The sequence below is a fragment of the Podarcis gaigeae genome, assembly GCF_964106915.1.
Source record: "Podarcis gaigeae genome assembly, chromosome: 16".
Taxonomy (NCBI): domain Eukaryota; kingdom Metazoa; phylum Chordata; class Lepidosauria; order Squamata; family Lacertidae; genus Podarcis; species Podarcis gaigeae.
In genome coordinates, this window is record NC_139693.1 from 16332229 (window position 1) to 16350470 (window position 18242).

The 18242-nt window shown below is 46.5% G+C and overlaps 2 protein-coding genes across 9 annotated transcripts in view; both read right to left on the reverse strand.

The window, feature by feature from the left end:
• PIAS3 (protein inhibitor of activated STAT 3) overlaps positions 1-9899 on the reverse strand; it is a 34587-nt gene extending 24688 nt beyond the window's left edge. For 2 of the 7 annotated variants that reach the window (XR_014558889.1, XM_083716462.1), the window contains exons 1-2: positions 7288-7427; positions 5608-5670 (exon numbers count right to left, since the gene is read on the reverse strand). Coding sequence is in view for 4 of the 7 variants with exons in the window: in XM_083716462.1 (XP_083572588.1) it covers positions 5608-5670; positions 7288-7311 (87 nt within the window). In the remaining 3 variants the exon portion in view is untranslated. Of the gene's footprint in view, positions 1-5607; positions 5671-7287; positions 7428-9729 lie in introns of those variants that run through there. The other 5 variants (XM_083716467.1, XM_083716466.1, XM_083716465.1 and 2 more) reach the window with 5 other exon arrangements.
• Positions 9900-14387: 4488 nt separating this feature from the next.
• The window catches only part of ANKRD35 (ankyrin repeat domain 35), a 32745-nt gene continuing 28890 nt past the window's right edge, over positions 14388-18242 (reverse strand). For both annotated transcript variants that reach the window (XM_083716432.1, XM_083716431.1), the window contains exons 13-14: positions 17529-17626; positions 14388-16043 (exon numbers count right to left, since the gene is read on the reverse strand). In XM_083716432.1, coding sequence (XP_083572558.1) covers positions 17564-17626 — 63 coding nt within the window. In that variant the 3' untranslated portion in view covers positions 14388-16043; positions 17529-17563. The remainder of the gene's footprint in view (positions 16044-17528; positions 17627-18242) is intronic.

Consider the following 18242-nt stretch of genomic DNA (forward strand, 5'->3'; position numbering starts at 1 on the left):
AGGAAAGGGACTTTACTTCCTCTCTACAGAAGCAAACACCTTTCCTCTCATTTCAAGATGGTAAAATGTAGACTGGGGCAATACCATGGTTAGGCAACTCAACATCTGGTTGAGTGCTCATTATTGGCTCTATGTCAGCCTTCTCCAACCTGCTGTTCTTCAGATGTTTTAGACTACAACTCCCATCAGCCCCAGCCAGCACTACAGCTGGGTGGAAAGCAGGAAGTGGAAGGGGGCTAACAAGTGTGCAAGCAAGGGGTAAGGGGAATGGAAGCTTGCAGCATGTCTCCAGTTGCTGGTTTGAAAGATTACCTGAATTTAGACACCCTTTAAATTGGTTTCTAGTCCTCACTGACTACCAAGATCAAAGAGAGAAAACTGACCAGCAACACATGTGAGGTTTGGAGGGAGAGGAGGTGGACAGTCTTTCTTGCAAGGGTACTCACCTCCCACCCCTTCACCCAACTTCACATTTGCCAGCCACATTTCCTCACCTCAAACCTCCACAGGCTTCTCTCCCTGCTCAAAACTCAAGAACAACCAATTCAGAAGATAAGGCAGGGCAACTCTGGTCCAGCAGATAAAGAACTGCTTTGGGGCCTAAGAGAAGATGAGTTGAGAGTCTCACCTCTACTGAGTGTGCAGACCCAGGAGGATGAGAACAAACACCTAACTCACAAGGCTGTTCTGAGGATGAATGTCACAATTACCGGTATTTAAAACACTAAAAGTTTGTAATATGGGAGGAGCTACTCAGAGATGGAACACAAATTATAGGACAACCTGAGAGGAAGGCTCACAGAGCATCACCCCAGGGGTTTTCAATTAAAGATAAAATCCTTTCCCTTTAATCCTCAACAGCATTCTAAATTTGGGAGTCTCAGGGTTGTTTGGTTTGTAAATCGGGCAGAGGGCTGCTCATTCCTGTTTTTATGCTATTTATATGGTTCAGTCTGCTTTTAAGGTCTTGTTTGTTGCTTTTTTGTTTGTTTCTTGTTTAACAGAAAATAAATTGAGAAATGTTATGAACGCAAACAACAAAACAGTCTATATCATAGAGATACGGGGACAATGCGTGGTTTTCAATCTGCTTCTCAGATTTTCAGTGGGAGCTCTTGCCAGTGCAACAGACACAGAGAAGGTTGTCTTGAAGCCAAGAGCCTCTCTGGTTTCCAGAATGCAGCATCAAGAAGGCACTCTTACTCTCAAGAATTACAAAGATCTCTCACTAAGCTCTCGTGGGCATTTTGTTTTTTGCTTCTGCGGCCCAAGGGATGGGCCACAGCAAAATGGTAGGGTGTCCCTCTGGCTGCCAATTGCTGGGAATCACAAGTGGGGCTGCTGTGCTCAAGTCCTGCTTTCGGGCTTCCCATAATGGGCACCTGGTTGGCCACTCTGAGAACAGGATGCTGCAGTGGCCAGGCCATTAGCTTGACCCAAAATGCTCTTCTTATGATAAACTTTGCACACAGGAGATCCTAGGTTCATTCCCAGCTTTTCCAGATGGGGCTAGGAAAGACTCCTTTTTGAACATCTTGGAGATCAACTTCCATCAGCCTCAACCAGGATGGCCAATGGATGGAACGATGAGTGTACTAACCCAACAACAACTGGAGGGTCACAGTCTCCTCGGTCTTTGGGCAGGCTCTACTGAGCGAGACCAACCCATCTTCTGTAAAAAGAGGTTTCCCATCTTCTAAGTCAAAATATCTGTGCAGCACCTGAGTTAAGCCCTGCAGATCCACAACTTCTCTGTGCAAAGATGGAGCACTGCTACCTGGGGCAAAGAATTTTGTATCATGACAATATTTTTCATTAATATAAGAGGAAAGGCAAGTTCCTAGCCTCTGAAGATTAGATTGAAATCATGTGGGCAAAGGTGAAGGAGGAAGCTGGATAATGGCAGGAAACGGGGGGGGGGGGGCGCTGCAGAAGATTTTAGTGCCCACCCAAGATCTAAATTCCCCCTTTGTTCCATGTGTACCTGACAAAGCATTGCAAGTTCTTGGGAGTCCTATATATGTATAGTTATATATACAGTGAGGAATTGCCTAGTCTCTGCTTGCCTCTGAGTCTGGGAAATCTTTTATTTTATTTTTAGCTGCCAAATATGCAAAATTATCAGAGCTAGTCCTAAGTATACAATTGCTGAAAACAAACCCTGCATTTCTCTTTCCAAAGGAGCCCCTTCCTGGACACTGCAGCCCCCCCCCAACCCCAGACAGACAGACAGACCTCCAAGGTGGGGAAACCAAATCTTTCTTGGTCTCAGTCAAATAAATATGGAACAAACGAAACAAAGCAGAACATGGAAAAAGGGTTGATGGGGGCGAGAAAGAGAGACAAGAGGGGATTCAGTTTGCCGGGAGGGAGCCTTCAGACTTCAAAGAGGTTAAGAAAGCCATCAAGGCAGCCAGCTGGGCAAATGCTCCAGCTCCATGGGTGGGCTAAATCAGCCTTTGAAAATGCAACGCTCTACACACACACACACACACACACACACACACACAAAAAAAAAAAAAAACCAACCCATGTGCTTAAACATTACTCTCCTCCAAGTGAAATGTCTTAGCTGAGGCCTTGTTTGCAGAAGGGGGGATTGGCAGAAAAAGGGCCTGGAAAATTCCATCCTTTAAATGGAGGAGTTGGGGGTGGCAATGCAAGGCCCACAGGCGGCTCCGAGCAAAAAGTGGGAGGGGGCAGGGGAGAAGAAGGGAGTTTGTGCAGTTGTGCTATCTCCTCCGACCTGACCCACTGTATATGCCTGACACTCCCCACACCTCTTACATTTTTGCAGTTGCAGGATTTCCTACTTCTGCCTACGTTTACTCAAAAGTATGCACTGCAGAGTTCAGCAGGACTTAATCTCAAGGAGGCATGTGTGCATAATATTGCCACCTAAACCTTATATGCACATATCTGAGTTACTATTATTATTGCACTATTATTATTATTAATTAAAATTTATATACTGCCCTTCATCTGTAGATCTCAGGGTGGCTCACAACATAAAGGTAACCCAGGGATATTAACAATGTACAGTAATTTAACTATACAGCGAGTCCTTAATGAGAGCCTGGTCTTTAGCTTCTCTTTGCTGTGTTTTCACATTTTGCATTTGCCATGGGTATGGGGGGAAATTGTCTAACACCCACCCACCCTTATTGCGCAGCAGGGTTTGCGGAAAAATAACTTCTTCTAAGGAGTATCTGATCTCAGATAAACAACATGAAATATGCACCCCACCTGTGGTGGGGAAACGTGGAAACTACAGAGATCCCAAGAACTAGAAAATGCAACAGGAGCCAGACAAGAAGAAGCCCTGGGATCCTGTCTGGTCTCCAAATAACTCAATTGGCAGTCACTGATCTTTCTTCACTCATTGGCTAAAAACACGTAAAATTGGGAGCAGCCAGTTTGGCCCGTCTCACAAAAATGGCTTGGAAGAAGACCTGCACATTTTGCTTCATAACTTACTTTCAAGGAGAGCTATAGGCTTACTTTCTTAAAATAACAAAACAAACAAAACAAAAAACAGAAAATTTAGAATCTTGGGCCCCGGCTGGCTATGGGACCAGTATACCAGGAGCTCCTCTGCCCACCTCTCCAGGTGTTAAAAGCAAAGTGTTCCAATTTAATTTCAGGAAAGGTGTGCTCTGGCTCTCAGAAGTTCAGGAAGTGACACCTTACATGTACAGAGGTGCTTCTTTCAGGGCTCTCCAGTTCAACCCTAACCCCAAAGAGATTCCGGCCATGAGGGGCAGGTACCCTGCACAATGCACCTTGAATAGCTTGCTTGAGCCACCTGAAGCTATTTGGTATAAAAGTATCTTTTCAGTCACTGCTGCTGGCATTTGATCACCTGCTATTAAACCACAGTCAAACCTTCCACAGCCCTGAAGATGAAAAGCTGGCCTGCCAACTTAGCCTTTTAAAAAGTAACTTTTGTTCTTTTTGTTAGAGTTGCTGTCCCTGAGCTTCATTTCTTCCTTTTAAGCAAACTGCAACTGCAGGCTGACCTTGCTTTCCAAGATAAAAGGGAAAGAAAATGAACTTTCCCGTGAACCTGTTCAAATTTGAAAAAAATCTCACATAACATTGCAACTCTTAACTGTTCTTTATATATTTTTTAAAAGTTCGTTTCATGGTTTCGCAATAAACAGTAACTAATTTGTTTCTTAGCCATGAGTATCAAACTTGCAGGTAGCCGAAGTTACCTTTCCCCCCTTTTCTTGTTCTAATCAAACTAATGCTTTCAAAAGTCTTGACCATTAACTGAATCTTCCTTAGCCAGTCAAATGCCTCAGTGTGGTCTGGATTGCCTGTCTGAGGGAGTGTGTTACACGCTAATGACTCTCTCTCGTTACACACTAAAGATTCTTTAGCCCTTTCCAAGACTATGGCTCCTTGCAGTCTCTCAGCCCCATTCATACATTAGACCTAATTCCTAAAATGTCTAGTTCTGGCTCTTCATGTCCCCCTTCAGTTCAAAGGCATTATTTTATTTAAAACGTTTCTTACGCAATGACACAACCATTTCAGAGCCAGTCACAACTATAATATTAATGTTCTCAACTTCATTCTTTTCTGCAACAGGTGTGATGGATGCGGTCTGGTTCACACTAACAGCAAGGGGAAGATTGTACTAATCTGGGCTGTATGGGAATCACAAGACTGATCCACGTAATTTTAAAACAGAACAAAACTCAGATTCTGTGCACTTAGAAAACTAATACAGCGAGGAGAGGAGTTGTAACCTAGCCATTTCCCTGCTGTAGTACGGAGATTTGATTTTGCATGGAGGAACATTCTGTTGTGTGAACTCCCCCTCCCTTGCAAAGTGGTACATTGGAGAAACTGTTTTAACCACCTCCTCTGTTAATGCAAATTAGACTTTTTTGGGCAAAGAAGCAGAGGGCATTATTCAAGGGCTGTGTGTATGTGTGAACAAGCTTTAAAGTCTGTACATGTGCACAGCCTATACGAAAAGCCGCTAACACATATTTGCTATAAATACTTACAACGACCTGAAGACAAAGCTCCCTTACTACTAAACAATGTGTGGCCACACCTGGCTGAAAGCCCCACGTGAGGTATTCACCAGTCAAGCCAGCTTGTCATTTTATTGACAGAAGCTGTCCAGTCTGTCAGCATTCTACGGCTGTCATCTTCCCCCATCTCCCCATGCAGTTAAAACATAGTGATTCCTTTACAACGCAGCCCCTTAAGCCAATGGAAAAAGGATCAGAGATAAGCAAGCGATGATTATTAATATGCTTGGGTAGGTGAGTTTAAAAATGATGGATTCACAATCCTCTCCTGCAATTTCAAGACCTAGATTTCCCAGCAAGCTCAACGTTGGGGGTTAGTAAAGATCAAAGAGACAATAAAGTTGTTTCATTAAAAATAAGATGGAAGGTAAGGAAAGACAAAAGCTGGAAAGTCTTAACAATTCTATGAATGTTTAAAGATGTCCCCATGACTATTCCCAGCCAAGGTGGGTAGAACCTCAAGATTTATCCCCAGGAAAAGCCAGATAGGAACCCGTGCAGGGGATTTTAACACACCAAGGAGGACCCCAAATTGGTTTCAGAATTCGTTAGTTACCAGGGGCAACTGCATATTCCGGGGTCTGGCAGTGGGCAATGATGGCAGTGGGCACTCTGACTCCTAAAGATGAGAAAGAAAGAAAAAAACCATATATACAGGAGAGCAACCCCACACCAAATTCTCTAGTTATGGGATCATATCATGAAACAAACTGCAGCACAGGGGAAACAGGAAGCTGCTTTTACCATACTTATTAGCCACATGTTGTGGCTGTATTTGAGCAGATTATACGGAATAAAGCCATTGGTTCAATTAGCTCAATATTCTCTACACTGACTGGCAGCAGTGGCTTTCCAAGGTTTTAGACAATTGTGGTCTCTCCCATCCCTACCTGGAGACGCCAGCAGGGATCGGACCTGGGACCTTCTGCATGCCAAGCAGACCACTGAGCCATGATCCTTCCTCAATGATCTTATCCCTCCTGAACCCCAGATCACACTCAATCCGTACACCCCTGCCTCCTGCCACAGCCCACCCTTCCACCTCTGGTTTTCATTGCACAAAACTACACATACCCAATGTCCCTTTGGGTCTTCTATCAGCTTCACATCACCCCAGATGTTCTGCCCCTACCCCAATATTATTTGTCTCCCCCACCCTAATATCCTTTTTACGACACAGGTTTTCCCAACTCCTCACCTCCCCAATTCATCCTGAACTCATGTCTGATTCTCTCTGCTCTCTCTGTACCCCAAATACCCCCATCTCCCTATAGCTCTCTCTCGCCAAAATACCCCTCCCTCCACATCGCCACTGTACCCCATCTTCTGTTTTGCAGCCCCTCTTTCCCACACTAATACCCCTCCCAGGCAAATTCTCTTCTCACCCCATCACCCCCTCACTTTGAACTCCAACCCCCCACCCCCTCATGATCTCCTGTAGGAGTCATTTCCCGCCCCCTCCTTGATCCCATGTTCTTACTCCCCAAACCCTACCAAGGCTTCTCACTCTGCACATGTTCTTACTCACCCCCCAATATCAACCCCCCCACAGCTACTCACACCCCACTCTCTTTACACCCCTCACTAACCTAACCTATACCCCATTGCCCCCCACTCCCCCATTATTCCCTCCCCCTTTTACCCTGGGCTTTACTGCACAGTTGCTTTCCACACCCACCTCTCTTCTCCCTCCCCCCAACCTGCCAAAAAATTGTACCCTCAGGTACCCCCCTTCCAGCCCTCCCCTCCTTTTCTACCACCTCCTGGGGGGAGGATGTCCCTCTTTCTACCCCCAATTATCCCAGGTACCTTCCCCGTCCCTCTTGCCTATTGCAACCCTCCGTTTTCTATCCCCCATTTGTTTTGTATATATTCAAGGCTCTCTCATATTCTTCACACACCCAAATAGCTGGGGGGTGTTTCCCTTCTGCCCCCACAAAAACGCGCCCCAAGTACCCCCATTTTACCAACTACAGCCCCCGTCATCTTTACCCATTTGCTTCATGCAGCAAAGGCTCCCTCATCTTATTTGGGGGCTCCCTCCTTATATCCCCCCCTAAAAAAAAAATGCACACCAGGTTTCTCCTCCTCCCCTATCTCCCCCCCCCCCATTTTTCTACCCATTTGCTTTATGCAATAAAAGCTCTCTCTTATTTTTTGTTATAATTCTCCTCCCCCTCCCCTTTCCTGGGGGGCGCCCTCCTCCCCCCCCCCCCGCCCCGCTTCCTCTTCCTACCTTCAGCTCGGCCGCCTCCGCCATCTTGAGGCATCGTAGCCGCCGCGGCCGAAAGCGGAGGGGGCGGCCCAGGGAGCGGCGATAAACTCCGCCGCCGCCCGAGAGCCGCACGGTGTGCCAGAGGGGGCAGGAGGAGGGAAGACAATAGAGGGTTGGAGCGCTGGAGGAAGCCCCGCCCCCTTCGAGCTCCGCGGAAGGGCGGGGGTAGATGAGAGGGGGCGGAGGAAGCGCCGTAGAGAACAGCGGGGAGGGCCTAAGGGAGCGGCGCTAAATTCTTCTGCCCGCAGTCAGGCGCACCGTGCTCTTTTCAGCCGCTCTTTTTTGGGGGCGCAAAACCAAATTGTTTAGTTTTGGGGGGGAATCCTCCCCTTAAAAATACGCTTTGGGGGCTGTTTTTCCATCGCGTTGCCATATATCCGGGGTTTCTCTGACAAAATTTCCCTGACAAAATCTGTATACCGCTTGGTTGTAAGGGGGTGGGAGGTGGGGGAGCTCAAAGTGGTTTACAGAAAGAATAAACATTTTAAAATTGTCAGCTGAAAACAGCTTAAAACGACTATTTCAAACATTCAAAAACAACGATGTTTGACGATCAAGTAAAAACCATGCCTAACCATGCTAATCTCTGATGCAGCGGCCCCGAGGCTGTCATTTGATTGCAGCCCCCCCACCCCATAATAATAAATGTTGTCACTGACACCTTAATTATTAGCAGATTTATTGTGGCAAAAGCCTGCCCTGTTTGATGCATGTAGTGGCACCCACAATTTGGCAGAGATACGTCTGGGACTGGGAAGGTAAAGAGTAATAATGCTAGGTAGGTAACCAGCCTTGTAGCTGGAGGGTCTAGCGCCGGTGTCAGCACACTTTTCCAGCAGGGGGCCAGTCCACTGTCCCTCAGACCTTGTGGGGGGCCGGACTATATTTTGAAGGGGGAAAATGAACGAATTCCTATGCCCCACAAATAACCCAGAGATGCATTTTAAATAAAAGCACACATTCTACTCATGTAAAAACACACTGATTCCCGGACCGTCCGCAGGCCGGATTTAGAAGGCGATTGGGCTGGATCCGGCCCCCAGGCCTTAGTTTGCCTACCCATGGTCTAGGGTAGGAGCAGGAAGAACAATCAGCCCAGAGTAGCTGCAACCAAAATGTTATTATTGTTGTATTAGATTTATTTATATCCCACTTTTCCCCCAGTCTGGGATTCAAGGCGGCTTACACAGATAAAATATAACGAGCTAAAAGTATAGAAAACACCATCACTAAAATGTAATTAAACACAAATAGAATTAAAATAGTATTTTTTAAAAAAATATCAATTAAATGTAGGCAGTTAACAATAAAAGCATCATAGCACCAGCCCTTTCTTCAAAATACAGGTAGCCCTGATGCAGGAACCACCCTGGGCTCCTTTGTGAGGAAGGGCAGAATGTCAATTAAATACAGTATGTTTCTATGAAAATTATACAGGAAAGTTGTATCTATGAGGTTTTAAAACATGCGGGCTGCAAGTCAGCCCATGGACTTCACACTCACTAACTGGAAGTTTCCTGCTTTTTTCAAGAGCAAATGGGTACAAGTCACCTATTTGTACAAAATCAGCTCAGGAACAAGATGGGGAAAGGGTTAACACTTCTCCTGCTCCCCACTCATGCTATTTTCTTCATTAAACCCAACCACAAGCTTCTATAGAGGGAAACTCAGCTATCATAAATGCACAGCATTTTCAAACAACCAATCCATTAATGGATTAATTGGATGAAAAGCAGGCAATTGAAATCTTCTAGATGGCTGATGGCCTTCCAGCACAATCCAATATTTGTGTTTACTGAAAGCAGATCCATTTAAAGCGTATCCAAGGCATGTTTACAGCACTGTGGTCCATGAACGCTGATGATGTGACACGGAGCTCATGGCAGAGTCGCGATTTGAACCCAGGACTGTTTGGTTTGTTGCTCACCGTGCTAGCCTGTATGATGTGTGCTGTGCGACATGGGAGAGGGCCTTCTCAGTGGCTGCCGCAGCTTTGGAACTCCCTCCCTAGAGAAGCCACAATAAGATTCGAAGCACTATCAATTGCACATTTATTCAAAATCCAGTTAAACCTATTCAGTTCAATTAATTCAACAAAACTGACGACCGTGATCCAGTGATACCAAAGCCCAATACATTCATTTGCCTCCAGAGCCCCTTGCCCCTTAGCCCATACACCCCTGGTTAATCCCACTGCCCCCCACAGGGAATCGCTACCACCCACTTTGGGAACCACTGATTTAGGGGGGGGGGGTCAGGGCAGGAACTGGTCTGATGGTACCTGCCAAGGTGCTGAAGCCAGGCCCTACCTCAGACCACACACTTTGGTTGCCAGTTTTCTACGTGGAAGTGAGTTCCGTGTACAAAGTCTCGGCAGAGTGTGTCCCTGTGACTTTCACTTACCAAGTTATTTTTTATAGAAGGTGGTGTTTTCCCTGCCGGCTCAGGAGTCCCAGCTGTCTTCAGAGAAGTCCAGAAACGGTTGTGGTCTTCTCTGCAGTTCCTGCAAAGGAGCACTATGATCAAGGCTTTCTCAGTTGTGTGTGTGTCTTTCCCTTACTCCACAGAAAAGGAAAGTATCAGACTCTCCCAAACAGCTCAAAACCACTCCTTCCCCGTCATCTGGGAGGTTTATCTTGGCAGTTGGAACCCGGAAACCCAAGTTAACAGACCCAGGCTGGTTAAAAAGAATTCATCACAGTTAAAAATAACTTATTTCTTTCTTTTTGCTGCCAATGCTGTGCTGCCCCCTGGAGCTCAGCACTCCACAGCGCCAAGAAGAACTGAACCATCCTACTCATTTATATGGCTCATATTTATCAGTGGTTTTCAAAGTGGTTCCTCGCCCCCCCCCCCCGGGTGGTGGGGTTACCCATGAGGGGTGCTAAGAGGCAAGGGAGGTGGCAGGGGGGCCCTGGAGGTGTAAATGACTCTCAGACTTTCAAAATAAAAGTCTGGATCAAGTTCATCAAGCAATGTGCGTGATTTGCTTTTTCTAATACTTGCTTATTGCCATTGCAATTTATTATTTAATGTGAAGTGTTTAGGCAGACGCCTGATACAAGCATAATGTGTGAAGGGCACATAGAGTGAGTGTCTTAAGAATGTAGATCGGCAAGTGAGTTGCTCTTTAAAACAAGGGCCTCCTGCCACTTGCAGCAGTTGCAGAGCCCTCTCCGCAATTTCCGTGTGGGCCACAGTTCCTGGTGTGGCTTGAAAGGACCCCACGTTGTGTCATTTTGCTCTGAAACCCTTTGAGGAATTGTGGAATGTGTCTGAGAAGGCCTCGCGCTCTCAAAACCCGCCTTTGGAAGTTAAAAAACAACAACAAAACAACAAAAACCACTGGACATCTCGTGTGATTAAAGGTAAGTAGCTGTCACAACATCCCACAATGATGAAGACTTTGGAGGGATGCAAGCTTGCCCCCAAACCACCCTGAGAACGTTTTTTTTTTTGGGGGGGGGAGAATAAATAATATTCAATGCAGCACATTTTTTGAGTGCATAAATGCCCAGTTTGCACGTTCAGCAATAACAGGAAAAGCCAGACAGACAAAACCCACCTGAAGTGTAAGTGGAAGGGGCAACGTCAAGATGTTGGCTGAAAGTAATATTATTTATTGTGATTATTCACCAACAGGACTCAAGGTGGGTCATAGCAATTTTTAATTCAAAATTCAGAACAGTTAAAACAGATTGCAGTTACAGGAACAGGGTGGGCTCTGAAAACAAACATCTCCAACATCAAAGGTCACAGTAAAGAGGTGTCTCTTCAGCATTTGCTAAAAGCTGTATAGTGAAGTAGCCAGGTGCAACTCCATGGAGATGGACTTCCACAACTTTGGAGCCACCACAGAGAAGACAGTGTCCTGGGCCCCATATTTCTGAGGGTGGTGGAACAACCAAGAGGGCCCCCTCTGCCAGTCTCAGAGGGTCTGTAGGGAAGGAGGCGGTCTTTGGGGTATTTGGAGCTCGAGTCTTTTAAGGCTTTAAGCACCAATGCGAGCTTGAATTGGGTCCAGAAATGAACTGGGAACCAGTGAAGCTATTTTAAAAGTATGGGTTTTTCAATGGAACCTCATCCAGTCATCTGGCCACTGCATTTTGGACCATTTCAAGTTGTCTTCAGGGCATAGCTGTCAACGTTTCCATATTCCGAATAGGATTCCTCGCAAGAAAAGGGAAAAGTTGACAGCTATGCTTCAGGGGCAGCCCTACTTAGAGCATGTTGCAATAATCCTCTCTGGAAGTTTCCAGAGCATGAAGTACACGTACTTTCAATCAAGTTTTACCTTTACCACACCCAGCTTTTGCAAAGGAAGGTGCTCACTCAACTTATCTAACATGGGCAGTAAGTACATAAGGTCCGAAGAAGAGGTTGCTGGATCAGGCCAATGTCCCAGCATCCTCTTCTCACAGTGGCCAACCAGTGAGATGCCTGTGGGGAACCTGCAAACAGAACCTGAGCACAAGAGCTCTCTCCTCGCCTGTGGTCTCCAGCAACTGGTCTTGAGAAGCATTTACAGTGGTACCTCAGGTTACAGATGCTTCAGGTTACAGACTCCATTAACCCAGAAATATTACCTCGGGTTAAGAACTTTGCTTTAGAATGAGAACAGAAATCGTGCTCCGGCAGCGCGGCAGCAGCAGGAGGCCCCATTAGCTAAAGTGGTGCTTCAGGTTAAGAACAGTTTCAGGTTAAGAACGGACCTCCAGAACGAATTAAGTACTTAACCTGAGGTACCACTGTACTGCTTCTGACTATGGAATCAGAGCTAGTAACCATCAATAGCCCTCTCTTCTGTGAATCTCTTTAATCCTCTTTTAAAGTTGGTGGCCACCCCTGTGGCAGGGAGTTCCATAGCTTAACTTTGTTCTGTATAGAGAAAAGCTTTGGTCTGTCCTGGATCTTCCAACATAGTGGGCCATAAGCATCCCCTTTCACTACCCCTTCTCTCCAGTCTCTGGGGAAATGGCCACAGTCAGAGGAACAGCTTTGTGTTAGTTCCTCCCAAAGGCATTTTTTAAAAATGGACTATAATTACTCTGTGCGCCATTTCCAGCGTCCCTTTCAAGGAAACCAAGCAAACAAGGAAGTTGGCAAGGCTTTCCACCAACCGTGTCAGTTTCATCGGACAAATTCAGAACGGATAAAAGCAGAAGGCAGATCAATTCAGTACATGCATATCTAATAATTTCATTTGCGATTTGTTCTGTTGATGGGTGGGGATGGGGGGCTGAGAGCAATGCCGGGGGGGGGGGTGGAATCCCCACTCCAGGGTAAATGGAAACTTTGCTCAGATCTTTGGCAGACATTGTCTACACCCTGGATGCAGCAACACTTCCAGTTGCTGAAAACCACCGAAGAGGAGAAGGCTCTTGTGGATTTCCCATTGGGGCATTTGGGTGGCTACTATGAGAACAGGAGGCCGGGCTAGATGGGCCAGTGGCCTGATCCAGCAGCCTCTTCTTTAGCTCCTCCTTAAGGCAGAGCTGGCCTGCCCCTAAGGTGATATGGAGCGCCGGCCTCAGGTGGCAGAACTGCACCTGCCCCTTCACTTCAGCCGCCAAAGTGGGGTTCTGGTGTGCGGTTTTGCCGTTCATCTTCAACCCAGGCAGAGGAGTCGCTTGGCAATGCTTTGAGGAGTGACCTGGCTGCTGTCGAGTTTGGTGAGAGCTGGGGCCAAGGGAAGTGGTGTAATGCAATGGGTGGCAGAAGACAGTGGCAATCCCCATTTTGTCTCAGGTGGCAAAATGAGACAGGCCACCCGTCTTAAGGATTAGGGACTTTGAGCCAGGGAGGATGCAGCAATTCTGTATTCTGTACACAGCACCCAGCAGGTTCCCATTCCTTCAAAAAAAGAGTGCTTTATTATTTTTTTGCCCTGTGAAATTCTGGGAAGGTCATCAGCTTGAAAACTGGGCTATTTCTCTCTGTTCCCTAACTGGGTTGGCAACCAACTCTCCCATTCGCTCCACCCTTTCTCTATGGAAACAGGTTTTTTTGTCCCTGGCTTCCCATTGCATTGTGGGCCGATGCAGAAGGTTGGCTGCTCTTGCTTAGTTAGCTTTGGAGGGGGAGGGGGACCCCTCCAAACACAGGGGGTCCATTTGGGGAACAGAAATGCAGGAAAAGGGGAGAGGTAGAAAGGAAAGGGTGGACCTGAAAGAGGTTCACTTTGCCAGACTACCCTCTTAAAAACGGGTTGTGCCATTTGAGGGAATTTGCAAACAAGAGACCGTGGGCCCCAGTCCCTCCTTAATTTTTTCCGTACCAGAATGAAGCACACGTGGAGACACTCTGCTGGATGGTTGCCATTTTTATCATACAGCACGAAAAGGAATTTTGTGCCGGAATTCAGCTACAACCAGCATGCATATTGTCACAGGGGAGAACTTCACTGCACAAGATGTGGTGCCTATCGCTGACAGTTTGCCACAATAGTTTAAGGACCCTGCATGGCCAGGAGCAATGTACCTTTCAATGTACCACTGCTAGGAAGCAACAGTGTGTGGACAGGCTGTTGTCTTCATGTCCTGCTTGTGGACATCTGATCGGCTCCTGCTGAGGCATCCGATTGGGCCCTCTTGGAAAGAAGATGCTGTGGTGGATGAGCACCCACCTTGGTCTGATCCAGCAGCCAGGCTTTTGGGGCTCATCCACATTTTCACTTGAACCATATTTTGATGGTGTCACATCCCGATTCATTCTCCCAGGTACGAAAGCATTTTTTCGTTCCTCTGCGATTGCACATTGCGAAAATTCAAGCCCACCCGCTGAATCGAAGCTCGGTTAAGCAGATCTCTCTCCAGGCTTTCTACACAACTGATAAGATCCGATTCAGCCCCAAAGATTGCGTTTCCGCAAGGCAAAGCCACGGGACAATGAGAAAAGCTCTCAGACTGGGTGGGAGCAGTGATGGGATTAATTGGCACACGATGTGATCAAAATATGAGTGGAGCAAAATTATGGACAAGCCCTTTGACGTGCTCAGAGAGGGTGACCCATGGGATAGACATGTGGGGAGGAGGGAAGAGACAGCAGACTGAAGGCATTACTGCCAGGCACACATAATTTATTTGAGTTCTTTCCGCAGGACTCAATGCAACCTGCATTTTTCTTTTAAAGAAACAAAACTAAACACAAGCATGCACACTTTCTCACACAGTTGTTAAATACACAGTAGCACAGATCTTTTTTTAAGATGAAGCAGCAGCAACCACCCCTCTCCTGGTGATCCAAACGAGATTAAACAAATAATCCTTGGCAGAGGTCAGAGTGCATGGCCTTGGGGTACCTGCCAACGTTTTATGATTCCAAGAGCTGAAGGATGCATCTTGTGCAAACTGTCACAGCCGTGATCCTCGCAGAAGGGCTCAGCCATTAACCTAAAAGCCACCCACCTTCAGAGCAGGGGAAAGCAGCTGCCCCAGACAGTGGATGTGAGGCACTACTATGGATGGCAGAGGGGGAGATGGGCAGATCAGAGGCACGTGGGACCCAGTTTGCAATGGGGCATCCTCTTGCGTAAGCGTTGCTAAAATGAACAGGAGTAGCACAAGAGCATTACTCCCGTTCTTTACAGCGGGCAATTCTGGATCACCCAATGGAGGAGAGGGTGATTGATGGCTCCTAGCCACAATGGTCCAAGGGCCGGAAGCAGCAACACTTCTGAATACCAATTACTGGAAAGCCCAAGAGGGGAGAGATGCTCTTGTGCTCAAATCCAGCTTGTAGGCTTCCCACAGGCATCTGGTGCTGGCCACTGTGAGAACAGGATGCTGGACTAGATGGGCCCATGGCCTGATCCAGCTAAAAGCTCCTCTCATGTTCACTCTGCCAGAGACTCCAGGCACAGGTTATCCTGTCTAGCACAGGTTACAGTGTCGGACTACTAGGACCTGAGTTCAAATCCACACTCTGGGTGACCTTAACCTCCACTCTACACTTGTCTTCCCCAATTTCTCTGTTCTCTTTTTGTTTCTTATCCCTACCTCGAGTCAGGGGGTGTCCTGCTAATATTGATCGATTTTTTAAAATAAAAAATAACGTTTTCTTTTTATTGTTTATAGCATGGTTTTTATTTTAAATAATATGTGGGAGAAGGCACCATGCTCTGTTCATTGCTTGCGGCCTCTAAAGGTCTTAATCTGGCCATGTATGTTGGGTCTTGACCCCAGGGAGGGAAAACCCTACTGGACCGAGGCCCACTGTCAACTGTGTGGCTGCAGGGGGCACCTCGCCATCTCTGACACCAAATGCCTTGGGGCTAAGGCCCATCGCCCTGGAATAAGCCAGTGTCAAGATGGGGATATTGATTCACTTCCCTTATAGTCTCTCTTTTACCCCCATTGCTCACTCTCCTTTCTGTTCACCAGCCCATATTCCCCATTCTACAATAATAATTTAAAAAGAAAAATGTCAGGGGGTGGGGGGTGGGGGGAGACAGAGGAAGATATAATACTATTTTACAAAATAAAAATAAAAATCCCAGTACAGCACATGGGTGGGCATCACGGTATGGAATCTTTCCTCCCTGCCGCATAGATTTGCCACTTGGACAACTCCGGAAATCAAAGCTGACCTCTGGGAAGAGGTGTGTGTGTGTGTGTGTGTGTGTGTGGACGGGTGTCTTGATGCTAGAATGGTACAGGAACCCCAGGCCATGATTCTTCTTGCCCTCCTGGTATTTGCCTCTGCCATGGAATGGAAACCTGGAATGAGAAAATGATTCGAACACTGTGAAGAACCAAACATTGAAAATGTTACAGAACACCTGAAAACGCCATCTTGGTAGTCACGATAACCCCAGGGCTAATTGTTCATTGCTGCAAGAATGAGCTCACATGTGTTAATCTGCTTTGAAGCCTTTGTTTATTAGTTGGGAGAGGAGAGGCTACTTACAAGCTGCCTGCCAGCTACTCCCTTATCTGAGAGATGGATGAGACAGTTGGGAAGGGGCCTCTGAGCCAGGGGTGCATTAATTGGGCTACTGATGCCGGCCTACATAGTTTGCTTGGTGTGTAAAGGTAAACGGACCCCTGACCATTAGGTCCAGTCCCCGATGACTCTGGGGTTGCGACGCTCATCTCGCTTTATTGGCCGAGGGAGGCGGTGTACAGCTTCCAGTTCATGTGGCCAGCATGACTAAGCCACTTCTGATGAACCAGAGCAGCGCATGGAAACGGTGTTTACCTTCCTGCCGGAGTAGTGCCTATTTATCTACTTGTACTCCGTGCTTTCAAACTGCTAGGTTGGCAGGAGCAGGGACCGAGCAACAAGAGCTCACCCCGTTGCGGAGATTCGAACCGCCGACCTTCTGATCAGCAAGCCCAAGAGGCTCAGTGGTTTAGACCATAGCGTCACCTGCTTGGTGTGTAAGTAATGCTTAACATATTAGTGCTTGGCAGACAAGTCATGACGACCTCTCACTGCTGCGGTGTCCAACTCGTGTCTGTAACGGCACCGAGGCTTTGCAGGTTGTGTTGTTAAGATGACACTTTTCTTTAATAAAGGGCGCTTTTGACATCCTTTGGTATCCCTGCACCAAGCCACTTTGGGCCTGTGGATCAGCACAATCGGCATAGGATTCATGAGCTTTGCAGCAGAGCTGTCTCGCCTCTTGGGGGCAGCACTTGCTTGGAGGTCCCGATCTTCATTTTGGAATCAATTCCTAACCCAATGCAGCAAGAAATCTGCTTGACTACATGGGAAGGAAATGAACTTTAGACGGGCTCAGAAAGTATTCTGAGTGCTCTGAGCATGTTCTTCGGGTGTGCAAAATAGTTCCCCCCCCCTCTCTTTTTGACTAGGAGTGGGATCTTTGATGGTTGGTGGCTTCTACAAGCTACCAGAATATTACAATTACAGTGGTACCTCGAGTTACAAACGCCTCAGGTTACAAACGCTTCAGGTTACAAACTCCGCTAACCTGGAAAAGTTACCTCAAGTTGAGAACTTTGCCCCAGGATGAGAACGGAAATCGTGTGCCAGCGGCGCAACGACAGCAAGAGGCCCCATTAGCAAAAGCACACCTCTAGATAAGAACAGTTTCAGGTTAAGAACGAATTAAGTTTGTAACTAGGGGTACAAGTGTACTATTATTACTGTTGTTGTTATTATTATTATTATTAAATTGCATTGCATTCAAAGGGCACAGAGCAGTTCACAACCAAAAAAATACATAACAACAATCTCACATGAAGGGGAAGTGGGAGGCCTGGAAATTTGCCAGTCAACCGTCGTTTGTCCTCAGGATCCGTAGCAGCATCGCATGGACTTCCTCGTCCATGAAACCCTGAATTGGAGAAACACCACATGTCAGACCCTGGGAAAATTCACCAGCATCTTAGCTGAAATTTCTCCTAATAATCACTTTTCTGCATTTATTTATTTTATTGCATTTGCAGTCCATCTTTTTCTCCAGGGAGCTCCATGTGGCACACTTGGTCCCCCCCCCCCATTTTATCCTCACAACAACTCTGTGAGGTAGGTTAAGTTGAGTAGCAGTGACTGAGCTCAAGGTCGCCCAGTGAGCCTCACTGTCAAATGGGATTTTGAACCCTGGTCTCCCAAGTCCTAATAGTCTGCCACTCTAACCACTATACCACACTATATGCCGTTTTGCCTAATGCAGACATGGCAAAGTGCCTTATGGTATGTTATTTCCTTTTTTTATAACAGTTTATTAATTTTCAAAAATAAAATTCAAAAATAAAATATAAAAACAGTATAAAAACAAAACAAAATGAATCAATTATGACAATTCAGATCATACATCTTAACTCAATTGACTTCCCTCCACTCCCCCTCTTGGTTCCATTGTATTAACCTATTCATGCATGTTCCTAGAGCCTTATATTCTTAATAATCCAATCTTAAAACCTTATTCATCTTAATACAAGTAACATTTA